The sequence below is a fragment of the Paramormyrops kingsleyae genome, chromosome 1 (assembly GCF_048594095.1).
Source record: "Paramormyrops kingsleyae isolate MSU_618 chromosome 1, PKINGS_0.4, whole genome shotgun sequence".
Lineage (NCBI taxonomy): Eukaryota > Metazoa > Chordata > Actinopteri > Osteoglossiformes > Mormyridae > Paramormyrops > Paramormyrops kingsleyae.
Window position 1 is genome coordinate 23853567 of NC_132797.1, and position 15880 is coordinate 23869446.

Genomic DNA, 15880 nt, shown 5'->3' on the forward strand with positions numbered 1-15880 from the left:
CTTCAATGGTTACATCAGAAATCTCGTTAAAAGCATGCTGTACATTGTAAACTAACTGTGCTGTATGGAATTGATTATTATCTAAGTGGTGTATGATCTCAGGCCCTTTGTCTTATTCTCAATTGAAATTCAGCACCCAATATTTTTTATTGTGTTTTTTATTATTGTTTCCCTTTCTTATTATCTGTGTGTTGATAAGGGAGTAGCTAATCTGACTCACCGTTAGACAGACTCAATGAACTCCATTTACTGGGCATCTTCCACTCACCCTAATTTAAGCTGCATATCTTAAGCACTGTTGCGAGCTGGATTTCCCGTGGCTTAGTTGGATGCTCTATCAGCTCTCCAGGAATGGAATGTTCTCCGTCTTTCTCACTCCATTGATGGTGCTGTAAATCTCAGTCTCCCCCTCGGTGGCACAACCGCATGGTCTTGTCATAATCTCTGCTGGCTTTCCGTCCCCTTCATCTCGTTATGCTTCAGCATGCAGTCAGTACTCATTCTCATGGTCTCCATGAGTTTTGCATCAATCCGCATTTTCCTGTCCGACTTCTAAATAATTCTCACCTCTAAGCTTGTTTATGCACCAGGTGAACTCAAAGATTCCATCCGGACGCTTTTGCTGGAGTCTGAGAATGGAATTGACTGTGTGCTTTCTAGGAAAACACACTGACAGGCTGAACCTCTTTCGGTAGCGGTGATGTCAGTGCTCTAACAATCTCAGGAATCCTTAGGTTGCTGGGAGAAATCCTGTGACACTTTGATGTGTTTAACAAAATCTGGCAACCATAAAAACAGTCTATTTTTTTATTTATTAAAATGTTACAGTTTTCATAAAATATACAGTGCTATGCTATAATTTATTTATGAATGACATTGTATAGCTAAACTGTAATAAAAATTCTAAGATATGCTAAGGACCGGTGTCTTGTAGTGTAATCTGTGTATAGAAACACAGACATGAAGACATCTTATTCTTGATGAGGGGCACATAATTTTAATTACAGCTGTTTTTATAATCTATCCATCCATTTTCCATACCTGCTTGGCCTATGCACAGTAACAGGGGTCTGGAGCCTATCTGGGAAGCTGTTTTTATAATCTCGCATGGTACACAATGACATACGAGAAACAGATTTATATTGGAGGGATACAGCTTAATAGTACTTATTAATATATAATATATTAATATAAAAGCAAAGGTCTATTTATAGGGGGAATGAATGAAACCAAATTAAACATTGGGGTGTACACCCCCCCAGTTCCTATGCCCCTGATCCTACTATATTGCGAATATTGTACAGTATTCATCTTGTCAACGAGCCAGATTTAGAGAGTATATCCTAGATAACCAGACATTACCTAACTTCACCCTTGTTGTTTCTTCCTTCAGTTGATCATATGGATGCTATCAGTTGTATGTTGTACGTAATTTAAGGGTGTTCCTCAATAAAGGAAGCAATTAATTTTGTTTGGCACTCACTTATCCAAAGAGAGGGACAGTTCAGAAGGTCCCTGGAACACTCGGAGTAAAAGTCCTTGCTCAAGGGTCCATTACTCTGCATGCCGCAGGAGTCTTACTGCCAACCTTCCAGTCACAGACACCTGCAGTCTTAATCTGCAGAGCTACAAATCATCCCATCATATGTACCTCTAATACAGTGGTTCCCAAACTTTCTCTGCAGGGCCCCTCTTTTCTAGATAGGAACATTATTGAGCCCCCCCCCCCCCCCCCCATTCAAACTACACAGGTTCAGATTCAAACTTTATTTGAAATACAACTCCCTTTTCTAATTGAGTGAAACAAATGCAATTACAAAATACAAATGGTGCAATTTCACCACTGTGGGAGAAAAAAGAGCAATCAATTACAAATAAAAGTCCAGCAAAAGTCTGAAATTATGCTAATGCTGATTTAACATTCCTGTTAATATTCATTGGCGTACACAAATTAAAGTTTGTCTTACGTTTGCATTTTGTTTTTAATGATGACTGCAGGTTTCAGCCTATACTATAGCACAAAACAACACTAAATCATACCCATTCATTGATAGTCTCCCTGCACTTCATGTAGAAAATTTAAAACCTTGTTTTTCATGATATGGTTTTTTGTCCGGCGCTGCAAAACGTCGTCACGCGTCACCATGTCACATGGTACAAAAACCTTGCAAGAGCAAGACGACCTAAGACAGATCGTACAGCACCTCTCAGCCAGGTGAACAAACTGGGACAGCCTCCATGACGACACAACTTTGCCCTTAATGGCTGAAAAACGTGTCGTTTGTATCCCAGGAAGTTCCGATGTGTTATCTGCTATTCCTCCCGAATATCATGTAAAGCAGTGAGAACTGGTTTTCAGTTAATTTACCTGGTAAAATAAAGTTTAAATAAATTACATAAATGCTCTAATAGTACACGTAAGTTAGTGGTTCATTTATTGTTAGTTACTGTAATGTTGCGCTGCTTTATTTGTTTAATCATCCAGTCTGTTAAGAGATTATTTTAGGGTGGCACATGCCCCTGCGGCTATTCCATTGGTGCGCAATACCTCTGCGCCCCCCAGTTTGGGAACCACTGCTGTAATACAATATTTCCTAATCCAGTCCTCAGGGACCCGCATTCGGTCCACATTTTTGCTACCCAGGGCGGAGAACGAGCAAAAATGTGTACTGGATGGCAGTGAGTTGGGAGGGAGCAAAAATGTGGACTGTATGTGGGTCTCCGAGGACTGGGTTGGGAAACACTGCTCTAATATAATTTATCCCACAATGAAGAACCAAAAAAAGCCAAGTCTCTAGCTACAGGGCAACCTTGCAGATGCTGCTTGCCCTACTTGTCAGGAATCCTTGTTGCAGTCCTCCAGTAACCACAGGGAAAAGCCACAGGATAGAATTTAGGGTAGTGTACAAAGGATTTGTTTTGCACTTTGAATCAATTACCACCCTTTTCAAAGCGACCTGGCCATTAGTTTGGCTAATTTTATTTGCTGAGTGGGGAAAGTATAATTACAGTTGGGTAAGTTGGGCCTTGCTTTGCACGGAAGCTCACCATATCCTGCTGACAAGTGATGGAAGGAGACTCTGCGGAGGTGTGGAACATTTCTACCGCATACAAAAACATCATAGTTTTTACATTGCTTTCATCTGCTAGAAACTTGACCCAGCAGTGGCTGTCCGCCATTCCAGATTCTTTTAAAGTGGAATTCAATGGCATTTTGGTTTTGGAGTGCCGAAAAAAACCCCAGAAAAGTTTCCAGTAATACTGAATTGTCCTGAAACTTCCTGACAGCTGACTGACAACACCTAGAAGCAATTAAGAACCGCTTAAAGCGTACAAATCAGAAATAGCTGGGAAAATTAGCTCTGGCTCTCTGCTCAGAGAGTCAGGGTGGTCTACTGCCCCTTTAAAGGCAAAACTGAGCATTATATTCACTCACTTGTACTCTGCGGTTTGCGTTCAAACATTATAACTGAATTTTAGCATGATGCTGCACAAAAGATTGCAAGAGCAGGCCTTTGATTCGATGTGAACAGTCAGCCATGAAGGAAGCTGGCAAAGAGTAGCAAAGTCAGGCCAGAACACTGCAAGAAGTTTAGGCTTTAACATGGAACCATAAACGCTATCCATGGCATATGTGTGTGTGTGTGTGTGCATATATATATATATATATATATATATATATACATATACATATATATATATACACACACATATATATATACAGTACATATATATATAATTTCTTTTTTCCTTTCTAAATCATTTCAAACGCACCAGAGAGATGTGACTATAAAACAGATGAGTTGACTTATGAAGGCCAGTTACTGTTTTTGCTCTAAATGTCACTATCGTTAAACGCAAGCTTATCACAAGTGTGGCCACATCATGATGTGGGCAGGACTGTGTGGAAGGCCTGTTAAGACTGAAGGAAAAATGGATAAAGCCAAGTTAAAGCGGCCGGACAGATCCTGTTTAATTCTGCAAGAGGAGCAAGTTTGAGGCAGGGATCCAGCAAGGCCAAAGCTACACTTGTAGAATAAGAAAGTGAATGTACTTGATTGACCCAGTCAAAGTCCTGACTTGAATCCTAAATCCAGGATAAAGCTTTTACAAGGTGCTGAAGCCCATGATTATGCCCATTTATACATGATACACCAACAGTCACTCTTATAGTTAAGTGGTGCATTTGTAGCTTAAGCCTAAGTAGTGAAGTTCTTTAGAAAAATGTTTCCATGGCTTGTGATAGTGTGCATTTCCTGTCTGGCTCTGTATGTGAACAAGTCAGATTTCCTCTAATCCTTGCGAATCAGACCCTCTGCAAAACGACACATAAACACAACGAAAAACATAACACTGCAAACGCATATGAAATGCATGGTTTCTTCAGAGACGGCTCTCTTCCTCTTAACTGTCGACATGCATATCAGCATTTTGGCCTAACATGATTAGGGCCTATATGGTTTTAGTGACTGTATATTTCCCCAAAATATATATTTAATGTTTCACTCTTGTCAAGTGTTCAGTTGCAGGACTATGCCCAGAAGGAAATAAAGAAAATTGAGTTGGTTTTTCTGTTTCGTCTATATAGACCTAAAACCAAGGTCAAACAGCACAAAGATGAGATGTACTGCTGTAAAAGAATCATCTTTGAAAATCTCACAGAAGACCCAGCTATGTCTGAAAATAGATCTCTGTAGGTTCACGGGGAGGTCTTGCTCTTTCATCGCTTTGGGACATCTTGAAATGGCATTACCGTGAGATTCCCCTGCGTCATGTGACCAATACATGTCTCAATCTAATTATTCAAACTACTCAAATTATTCCTCACATTGTGAGGGTCCTCATGGTGCTGCTGATATTACATATTTAAATCTATATAATGCTGTTTATTTCTCGGAAGCGATTTTTATCAAATCAGACAACAAAAATTGAGTTAAAGTAAGATGTCCAGTGTTTCTCCTGGCAGTAAATTGTTCCAGTGAGTTGTCCTCCAGTGTAAAAAAAGTCTGCTTTTCATAATATTTTTTGGTGAATGCTTATTAACGTTGGCACCAGTGCTATAATTGCCCTCGCTTTTGTCCTAAAAGAATACAGATTTTAAATAAAAACAGTATTGCTGTTTCAACCATTCCTTGATATTTTAATTGTATTCTTGTATTCTTTCATTCAGTTCCATTGGCTCGTGTTGGATCGTGCTCTGCGCTGTATATTCTCGACCATGAAAGGTTTACAACTTCCCGTTGGACTTTATGTCAGATGGCAAGAAGCTTGTTTCCTTTTACCGAAATAGGCAAAACAGAAATGCAACAGAAAATAATAAATTTCTCAACCATATGAATTAGTGTACAACCCTTTAGCTTTAATAGTGAAGCAAAAATTACTGTAAATAAATTAGATAGAAAACATAGCCACAAGCACATTTTTGATTTGTACAACAAAGCAATGCAACATATCTGTATCTGGATCTTCATATATACATATAATAAAAATAAAATATATTTTAAGCCTTATTTCACACACTTTCTTCAGTGTTATTTATTTTGTTCTGAAAAAAGGAAAACAATGTTTTTTTTTCGGTTTGTATTTTTCTTGTTTTTTTTTTCATATTTTTTTCTTTCCATATTTATTGTTTTTGTACATATGTATGTCAGGAAAAGATTGCAATATATGGATTTTCTTTCAGTCCATCCTGCAAAGCAAACTTTGTATGTAAAATATTCAAATAGCTCGATATCAGACATTGCACAGTGGTACAGTGTTGAATGCAATAAGCAGGGAAAACAATTCTTTACAACATATAAAAAACCAAATACTATGACTATGAGCTGGTATAGAGGGATTTTCCCAATACTTGTGGAAATCACAATAAGAAATTCCTTGCATCATATAATAAAACAGACACAGAGTGCTTTTTTGAATATCATTGATGATATTAATGCTGCACATTCATTAGAACACACACATCACCACAACATTGGTCATAAGTGCCTTTTCTCTGTTTATGGACGACTGCCAATCACTGCAATAGCAGTACAGAAATATACTTTGGGTTCTATGCGTGAAGAGTTAAGGACCAAAGCTACTAAGGACAAAAGGACACGTTGCAGGTGGGAAGATAAAACCGAGGGAGATTGCTTCACTGGACTGGACACTTTGAGGGCCTCACACTTTCGACAAGCATCTTTGGTGTTCTCTCAAAAACAGAAGAGTATAATTGAATATATAGATGCGTATGCGTGTACTTGGGTTAACATTGTCACTGTTGGCTCTTATTTTATTATGTGCTCCGCAGGTTTAGCCATTCTTAAGTGCAACTCCTCTGTATTCCGATATATATTATAATTGTGACTAGGCTAATCAAAATGTTTGTATAGTGCAAATTGTAAACGCTTAGAACATTTTTTTTTTTAGGAAACGAGGCAAGAAGAAGATGTCGAACAAAAAAAGACAATAACAACACTGACAATGAAAACAACAATGGCAATAATAATAATAATTATTATAATATTAATAATAATAATAATAATAATAATATAGAGAAGTGTTTGGCTCCAGCAGCTGGTCAAACTTGTTTCTTTCAAGTATCTTTCAATGACAAAAACACAAAACATACACCAAAATATGTATCAAAAAGGTTTCTCCTTTTTGTTTGAAAAGATACACAGTTCAGAAAACAAAACGATCACAAAAATTCAAACCATAATACTTGACAAGTTGCATAGCTTTGAGATTTTTTTTCTTTAGGCAACAGGAATCTCATTTATTGCCACGCAGAAAGACAGGACACACTGCAGCTTGGCCACATAAATACACACTGTCCCGTTCTCCACTCCCTCTGTTGTGTAACAAAAATATATTATTATATATTCTTTTTTTCTGAAAGTGCCTCAGAGAGAGCTCTGAGTTGCCAATATCCGTCAGATTTGCTAATGACCGAAAGCAAATCGGAGTCACACCATCGGAACTCTAAACAAAAAAATAAATATTTTTCTCTAGAGGGCAGACGTGAAATATTTCACCTGCTCTCCTTCCGTCTCACTGTTTGTTTGTTTATTTTTATTTGATTTGTTCGAGTAGCGATGCTGCTCGAGCGCCGGGTGCCATCCGCAGGCTGCCGATCCCTACGAGCAGCCGCACTCTTCCACGATCATATTCTGGATGTCCTTCTTGACGATCTTCTGCTCCTCGTTGTAATAGAGCATGGACATGGCGCGGAGGCGCGTGGGCACGCAGCATGACTTGATGCTTGTGAAGGGGCTGTAGCCCCGCATGCGGTAGTGGTTGATGACCGTGGAGTGGAAGGAGAGGGAGGAGCCAGTGATGCCGGCCACGTGACTCGGGCAGTCACCCTCACAGTAGTTGGCGTGGTAGCCATGTGGGGCTATGATCCAGTCGTTCCAGCCGATGTCCTTGAAGTTGACGTAGAAGTGCTTCTTGCAGCAGATGCGGATCTTGCCGTCGCATTCCAGGCCTCGCTTGCGCCGCTGGTGCGGTCGCTCCCCAGCCTGCCGCACCACTGCCATTAAGAATGGCCGGTGTGACTGCTCGCGCTCCGTACGGCCGACCAGCAGCAGCGCAGCCCCAGCATCGGCGCACTGGCTGCAGGTGACCCGCAAGCCCAGGATGCCACCACCCTTGCTCAGCAGTGCCTGCACAGCGGCAGATACAGGCAGCGTGTGCCACCCACTGCGCCGGGTGTCCACCGCCTTCTCCGCCACGGTGGTCTCCTCGGCCATGCCACCCAGGCCCGCACGCCGCTGCAGAAGCCGGATAGTCACTTTGGCCCGACTGCGGTTGTTCTTGGCCAGCTTAAGGAAGAGCCACACATTGGCCTGCTCTACCAGGCTCATCTCACTGCCTTCTTTGGAGATCTGGAAATTGACAGCTTCCGGAGACTCACCTGGAGGTAGACAGAGATGAAGGGCGATCAAAATGGGTGATCAAAACCATCAGAAGGTTGCTTCTTTGGGTCTGGCCTCGGTAGAATAATCACATGTCATTAGGCCATTGAGCAAGGCCCTTAACCCCCAGCTCCCTGGGTGCTGCAAGGTGGCTGCCCCTTTGCTGCGACCCCCCCAGCTTGCTCTCACCTGTATGGAGAGCAAGATGGAGCAAAAAAACAGATTTTTCCTTTTGATTAAATAAAATATCTTTATTCTATTACAGGTGAAGTGTAAATCTCCAAAACACCCAGTCCATAGTACACAAGGATGGAAAAGTTTTAATAAGTAAGTACCATTTTTGGAAATGTAACAAAAGCTCTTTGGATTACGTGAGGACTGAGTGAGTTCAATGAGTGAGTTTCCCAATACTGTAACGTATGATGAGGAAGCCTGGCTTTACGTCACTGGAGGTCTCATCTCAAAAACAACAACAAAACATTGAGCAAATTTTGGAAATCTGCTCCTCAAATGTGTTTTTACATAAAATGTTTGTTACAAAATGCTTAATTCAGTGCATGCATCATCTATAATGAGCTGGCCCCCGGCTCACTGGGACCCTGAACTGAGGTTATGTAAGGATGGGTGAATCAAGCAATAGTGCTGTCTTTCCCTGCATCAACACTGTGTATATTTTAAATCATTTATTTATGTAAGCATACAGAAGAACTGCCATTCTATCTAGGGTGCACCCCAGATTGGTGCCCCATGCTCTAGCCACCCCACCCCCCCCCCCCCCCCCCAAACACACACACACACGACCTTGACTGGGATAAGAAAGTGGAAGATGGATGGATTCATACATAAGACAGAATACATGCATACTTGCTGACCTGATTGTTCATTTTTTAACTGTTTTAACCATAAACCACTAAAATACAAATCCTTGTAAGGTTTTACTTCAAGTTTTACCTCAATTTTTTAAGTGTCGAAGAGATACTACAATGGGAAAGTCTTATTTAAAGCAAACTTTCACAAAATTATCATGTCTGAAAATACACTTCAGGACCTTACTGTGTAAATTTGAGCAGGATAATTCCCACTACCACTTTGATTTCTTTCATTATTTAAATTGACATTATCAGGTCTCAGTCAATTCTCGTGTGACTAATTACCGAGCAGTCTCTGTCTCCCAAATTACCTAATTACCATCCTCTCAAGGTGCCATATAGTAAAATCCAGTTAATCCATATAGACATTTAACTGAAGTCAGCTATTAAAAGCAAGTACCTGGCTTGACAATCTAGCATCATAAATCTGTTATGATTCTAGGTTCTTGACCATACTGACTCTAGCATGTTAGTACTGTTTTGTTCCCTTTATTTTTGGGTTCCTAATACACAATCAGTAGTGTATTGGCTCTTAATTTCTCTTGAAACCCTACAGTCCTACTGCTCTTCTGCAGCATGAGATCAGAGCTGAGTTTCCGAAGGGACCTTGAAGCCCCCAAGAGCACTGAAGCTCGGCATGACTTCTGATTGTGCCGTGAAAGGCTAAAGAGATTTGCCTTAATCCCCTCCCAACCCCCAGCCCCCAGCCCTACCACCCCGCACCCTGACAATAAACGCCCATTTAGCCACAAGAACACAGTTTGCACAGCTGGCCCTGGGGGCTCAAAAATAAAATTTACACATTCCTGCCTTGTGCTCGAAGCTGCCGTTGGATGGAGAGTAAAGCTGCAGATTAAGCTTGGGGAGGGACCCTCTGTCCAAACACCGCCCAAGCTAATTTACAAGCTTAATAATGTGTCTTCATATAGTGTCCTCTACAGAGAAGCAACAAGCCTTTAATCTCACCTAGACTCACCATAGAGTGGCGTTCAATATCCTTTCCCACAGCTTGTGAAACATTCGTATAAATAGTCAATTGAAAAGTGATCAAACAGTCAATTAAAATGGTAAATCGGAGCCATCCAATGTGGTGGGGGAGGAGAACTCAATTATACAAGCATTTAAATTCAAGGGGTATAGTGGCCAAAAGTTACATATTTTGGAAGAAAAATCAGTATCTTAATTCTATTGATTGAGCCTTGGCAGTGCTGTGGGTTACTTAGACTAAAAATAGTAACTCACAGTGACTAATACTATCAAAATTCATTCACTGTAAAGCTGTTGTTATGAATGAATTTGATCCCATTTTGGAGTAAACACACCATTATAAAATTCTATTCCGCTCATAAAAGAAGGAGCCAAGTTGTCACAGTGTTATGTAACAGATTTACAGGGTGGCCTCTTTATTTGACCTTGGTCATAAGTATTACAGTGACCGTATTAAGTCATATGACCTTAAAACAGTATGAGCAACAAACGTCCCTTCGCCAAATTCTATTTTTAGTGTGAAAACAGTCTCTCTTTCTGACCAGTGTTTAGAGATTTATCTAGCTTTTTCACCAGTGCTAAATTTGCACCTGTGCCCCCCCCCCCCCCCCCAAAGGATAAAAATAACAAGAATGTAAACCCCTAAACTTTTTTCTGCAATGGCTTCCTTGCTGTTTTGATTTCTCCTTGAGTTTAATTGCTAAGGATGAAATTTTTAAAACTGACTATAAAAAATGCCCATTTTAAACTTCTTTATATTATTACTATTTATTTTCATGAGTACACTCCTGTCCAGTGGAGCAGTTACTTCACATGCTTGGATCTGTGTTAAAATTATAAGATTATGAGACTAAAAATCTCAATATCAGTAAACCGTGCTGTTTAATACGGAACCCCTGGGTTTATCCCAGGTTGTTTTATGATTCATGGCACAGAAAGCTGCAGAACAATTATCTTTGTGGCACAGAATGCCGTTTTATAAGGATCAGTACACATTAGACTTCTCTATCAATCTACATGTGGATAACTCACAGGCCTGAAAGGAAGTGTAAACACTTATGGATTCTGTGGTTGCAGCTTCAAAGAGTGAGAAAAACATATATGAAAGAGCAGACATCTTTTGCTGCTGACAGGCTAGTGAAATGAAGGCGGACCAGATTGACTGCTATGCTATTTATGCTGTGGTTAATGTAAATACTGTCAGTGTTTGATGTGATTAATGTCTATTGATTTCAGCTTGTCATAGACAGCTGCTTACAGTACATTCACTATCAGGTTATGACACTATTGTGACACAATTGAACCATGGCAAAAGTTTGTTTAAGTGGAATTAAACTGTCCTCATACCCACTGAGTTAAGAATTCTCCAAGTAACACTTATTTGGTATTTACAAAAATGTACATTTTTTAAAGTTTAAGTTCAAGAGCATTCTTCCTTTTTTTTTTAAATAAAAAATATATATATATATATATATATATATATATATGTGTGTGTGTGTGTGTGTTCTTACTTTAGAATACCCTAAAAGCATTACATCCTGACGAGAAAACGAAACAAACAAACAAACAAATAAACGTACTTCATGACCAGTATCGGCTTCCGCATAGCAGAGACCTTCCATTTGAATAGAAATGTTCAGGAATGTGGTATGAAACCGAATAATAAAACTGGGAAGAAACTATAAGATTCTGATTTTTCAGACGTTAGTTGTGGAGATTAGAACTGAAATGAGTCTACTTTGTCAGGACTTCTCAAAGACGCACAGAGCGTTTTATCTCAAGTCATAAATGGAGGCCTGTGTGAATAACTTTAATTTTGCTGTGATTTAAACCTTTGTAACGAGAAAGTATGAAAGAATTGTAAGCAGGAGTTATGACCTGGCGGCTGAGAGGGAGCTGTATCATCAAGGTCGGTGTGGACGCAGACATTTCACTAATGATTGTCATTTTTTTGGTGGTGGGGTGATTTCCATAAAATTGGGCTACCAGCTTTCAGTAGTTTCCCCAATAAAACAATACGGCTCTTTTAAAACGCCCATGCCCACAACCACAAACAATTATTGGCAACCATATTTTAATGAATGAAGCAATTATTTCCCGTAAACAATTCTACGGCACGCCAGGCTCAATTTGAACGCCCGAGCAAATCGGCGATTCGCAAAGTCTTTGATTATGAAATCCTGTGGGGAAGTGTGCGAGAGGTCCCTTTCATTTCTTTTAATCAGGGTTTCATTCAAAGAATATTTATAGTAAGGAGCTATTGTGGGCATTTATGTAAGCAGAGGACCGTAGAAAATGCAGGGACACAAGCAAGTTCTTCAAGGGGGACTCACTAATAACTGCAGTCGATTATAACTTCGATAGTTTGGGAAAGTCATTTATAATGAGATTGGAAATATACAGCCTGAAATACTAATTTTGCTTGACAATTTATTAACTTTAACTCTGGCCGGAATATCAAAAACAATGCGTGCGATTCGGTTCAAAATAGTGTGAATAAACATATTTTCGCTGAATGATTCCCCCCCAATATTAGTATAATAAGACGACCATTTTGCATATCCAGTTCTTGAATGCATTGTCATCTCATCATCCCGCTGGGGCTTTAAACTGGATTGTGCCCCGCAGCGTTGTGAGGGTTCAACTCATAACGTTTGAATACATATAATGTATTCGAAACGACGCCCTCTTGTGGCTTGCATGGGAAATGCTATTCAAACGCAACAAGCCTCCGCACACCAGACATTCCTACAGACAGCAAAAAAATAACACTTTGGAGTATTGTTGTTTGCTTTCTGCTCGAATTGGATGAATGACAGAAAAGATCCAGGTATCCACTTTTAATGCAATTTCTATCATGCGTAGGTCTAAAATTATCTTGCACGTGTGTAACGATCGATTGCAGATTGGTTTCTGTAATGTGATTTATAATTTTATGCATATGATGGTCGTATTCTTAATGTCGGTTGAACTGATAGACAGAATTGGTAGAAAAGACACAAATACCTTCCATTAAATATTGCCAAATGCAGCATGCTGATATCTTAGGTCGCCTTGCACTGAAAAGCAGCATTGCAGTACATTAGTACAAGACAGATATGCCTCTTGAGTATCCTTCAAATTTGCCCAATATGTTAATATAATGCGCTAATTTACGTTCGTATTCTGTTTAATTGTTTACCACTAAACGATATCCAGCACGAAGCAGTACGATGTGGCAGTACACGCACAGTAAAAAAAAAAAAAAAAAAAAAAACAATTATAACACCCTGCATCAGTAATAAAACGCATCCAAGCACATTAGGCGCGTATTTCGCTTTGGAAAGGGGCATCTGATTTCTGTAGCGCCAGTAGTATATACTTGCATGAACAGATTTAGCTTGAATTAAATAAAAAAATAAAAAAACGGGTAAACAAATTTGTTTCCGCTCAGTTGGGTTTGAGAGAAAGCTGCTCTCTTTTTTCCCCGTTAGATGCTATACTAAGCCACCGAGGAGATGGCAGGCTGTGGTCATTATCCCCAGCTAACGACCCGCATCATAGCGATGGTGCGACACAACAAGACTGAATTGGTCATGACAGCCTTCCGCCTGTTGCACTGCTGAAAAGGGCAATACAGACTGAAGCTTGGTAAAGGGGGGATGCGGAGTTTAACTTTTCTCAATTCAGAAAAATTGTTGAAAATAAGAGCCTAGGTCAAGTCGACGTGTTGATGATTTTTAAATTGTTTTGTGGTCAGACATCTGTTTCATTTAATTGGTTTGAGCAGACAGAAAATGTTTCGAGATGTTCCTCATACAGTATACTTTTTTAAACGTCGTTGATCCTACAGTAAGTTCTGAAATAAAAACGAATCGACGCGCATTAATGTAAAACATCTGACCTTAAATCGCGTAAGTCGTGTATAACTTTTGTGGGATCTTTGCTTTGTGCAACGCGCTCAGGACAACTTGACACTAGATGTTAAGTGCTTCATTCAAAAGGGAAAAAAAGGCCTTGTTCCATTTTTTTTTCTCTTTTTCCCCCGAGTTTTGCTAATCTGCGTCTGCCTCACAGTATTAAAGGACTCTCGAATTAAGTGCAAGCACTTTGCCCTAGACCGTCTGTCCTCAATACACCGCCGCCCAATGGCTGCCTTACACTCTGTCCCTATCAATGGTTTAAAGACTTATTATACACTTATGCTGGTGATATTGCCCATAGTCGAAGTTCCGCGAGATAACTTTTACTTAATCTGGTGTATACACTCATCTTTTGTACATTGGTCCTATAATGTGCTTTATGCTTTAGCAGATGTAACCTGAACGTTGTCAGTTCAAGTCTCATGCAGACTTGCTGTTGTATTGTTGAGCATGATGTTTGATTTATTTTCATAAGACTGTGATATATATAAAGGTAAAAAACCACTATAAACAGATCCATCAGCAAAGCAGTGCAATTTCAGTGGTTTTTGGGAGATTTTTTTCCCTCCAAACCAGGTCATTTCAGGATCTGAGAGCGGTGCTCTTTTTACAGGTGCAACGTGCATTTTCCGAGGACAGTCCCGGAGCATAATAAAGTCCTTTGCCCATTTGAGCTGCTGACAGCACCTTTGAATGCTCGACTCAGCTGACAATTAGTGCTTTTTAAACTGCCTCGGGAGAAAAAGGAAAAAAAAAAAACTCAAAGAGGGTCCCCCCCCCCCAAGCCTGAAGAGCTTTCTGTCAGAAAAGCTTTTTTTCCCCCCTTGTTTCTGGAACTTCAGAGAATAGCAGACTACTTGTGACTGTGCCACAGAGCTTAGAAAAACCTTGCGCTGGAGCCCAGAGGCATATGATTGGGGTTTCACAGATAATTACTGATTCTTAAAGCCAGCGGGAGGTAACCAGGAGCCCTGAGGTTAAAAAAAAGTTCCCCAGCTACTGTGTGCCCCCCCCCCCCCAAAACAAGTCAACAAGTCTCTTAAACTCTGGTCTGTGCTCAACAGGTTTGCGTGAACTGCCAGTGATTTAGTTGCCCCTATCAAACAGGAGTGTATCCCAGCAGGTTTCCAAACCCACTGCCAGTGATTTAGTTGCCCCTATCAAACAGGAGTGTATCCCAGCAGGTTTCCAAACCCGTCCGGCTGGGTTTGTAGGCATTTTTTTGTTGTCATAGTGCTTTGACATAGTAGCCCCTTTCATGCATGCACACCCCCCCCCAGTTGGGCCACTCACCTGCCTCAGCAAAGGTGATTATCTCAGAGGTCTGCTCAGCCAGCTCCTCCATGTCCACCTGGCCGCGGATCTCGTCCTCGAGTTCCACACTGCCGTCTTCGCCCACGCGGCCCACATGCAGCTTCTTGATGGCGTTGAGCAGGGCGGCCCGCGGCACAGGCTGCGTCACGTTCGGCCGCTCGTCCAGTCGCAGTGTGTTCAGGATGTGCCTCTTGACAGCCTCCACCATGTCGGATGGCCCTTGCGAGCCGGGCGCCCTGCCCAGGTGGGCCAGGGCGCAGGATGGACAGTCCGTTGCCGAAGTCGTCCCGAGCTGCGCCTGCTCCCTCCCGGCCACGGCCCCCGAAGGGGCAGAGGTGCAGTTGCCGGCCAAAATCCCAGAGAAGAGAAGTAGCATTCCACGCAGCAGGGACACTGGAGTCATCCTGAATGAGGAGATGCAGTGCTGGGCAAGCACTGTCAGTAAAAACTTACATAGAAAAACGAAAACACAAAAACACTAGCTGTGTGGCCCCTGTTCTAAAAAGAGAAAAGATCTAAGAAAATATATTTCTGACTAAATCTAAACACAAAAGTGTGCTGGTGTCTGCGTCTGTATATGTGTGTGTGGCTTATAGTACCATTAAAACTAGTCTTAAAGTTAAAAAGCAAAAAAAAAAATCGGAAAAAAATTAAAAATCCCAGTTGCGGAGTGGAGGAAAGCGCGTGGGACAGTTCTGCCGTTCTGCTCTGGCTGAAGAGGAGCGGAGCTGGTACCTCGTACTGCCCTGGGGAAGTTTGGCTCGGGCCGTCCGTTGTGGAGATGCCCTAGGGATGTGCGGAACTCTGGAGATGTTTTCAGAGTGCTCAAAGTGCAGGGATTGAATGGTTTGTTGGAGTGGGCTGGGTTACTTCTCCCTCCCTCTCTCTCTCTCTCTCTCTCTCTCGC

General features: G+C 41.0%; 1 protein-coding gene across 1 annotated transcript; it reads right to left on the bottom strand.

Annotated features, from left to right (window-relative positions):
* Positions 1-5338: 5338 nt before the first annotated feature.
* On the bottom strand, positions 5339-15841 carry inhbaa (inhibin subunit beta Aa). The gene is made up of 2 exons (XM_023800316.2): positions 14953-15841; positions 5339-7900 (listed from the first exon to the last, which is right to left on the bottom strand). Exons 1-2 carry the CDS (start codon positions 15374-15376, stop codon positions 7122-7124), a joined length of 1203 nt encoding a protein of 400 aa, XP_023656084.1. The 5' UTR covers positions 15377-15841; the 3' UTR covers positions 5339-7121.
* Between the last annotated feature and the right edge of the window lie 39 nt (positions 15842-15880).

Bases quoted from the DNA above. Each gene is read 5' to 3' on its own strand.
- inhbaa (XM_023800316.2), bottom strand. From the start codon at position 15,376: ATGACTCCAGTGTCCCTGCTGCGTGGAATGCTACTTCTCTTCTCTGGG. The intron at 7,901-14,952 runs GTGAGTGGCCCA...GTCTACCTCCAG, and splicing joins AATCACCTTTGCTGAGGCAG to GTGAGTCTCCGGAAGCTGTC.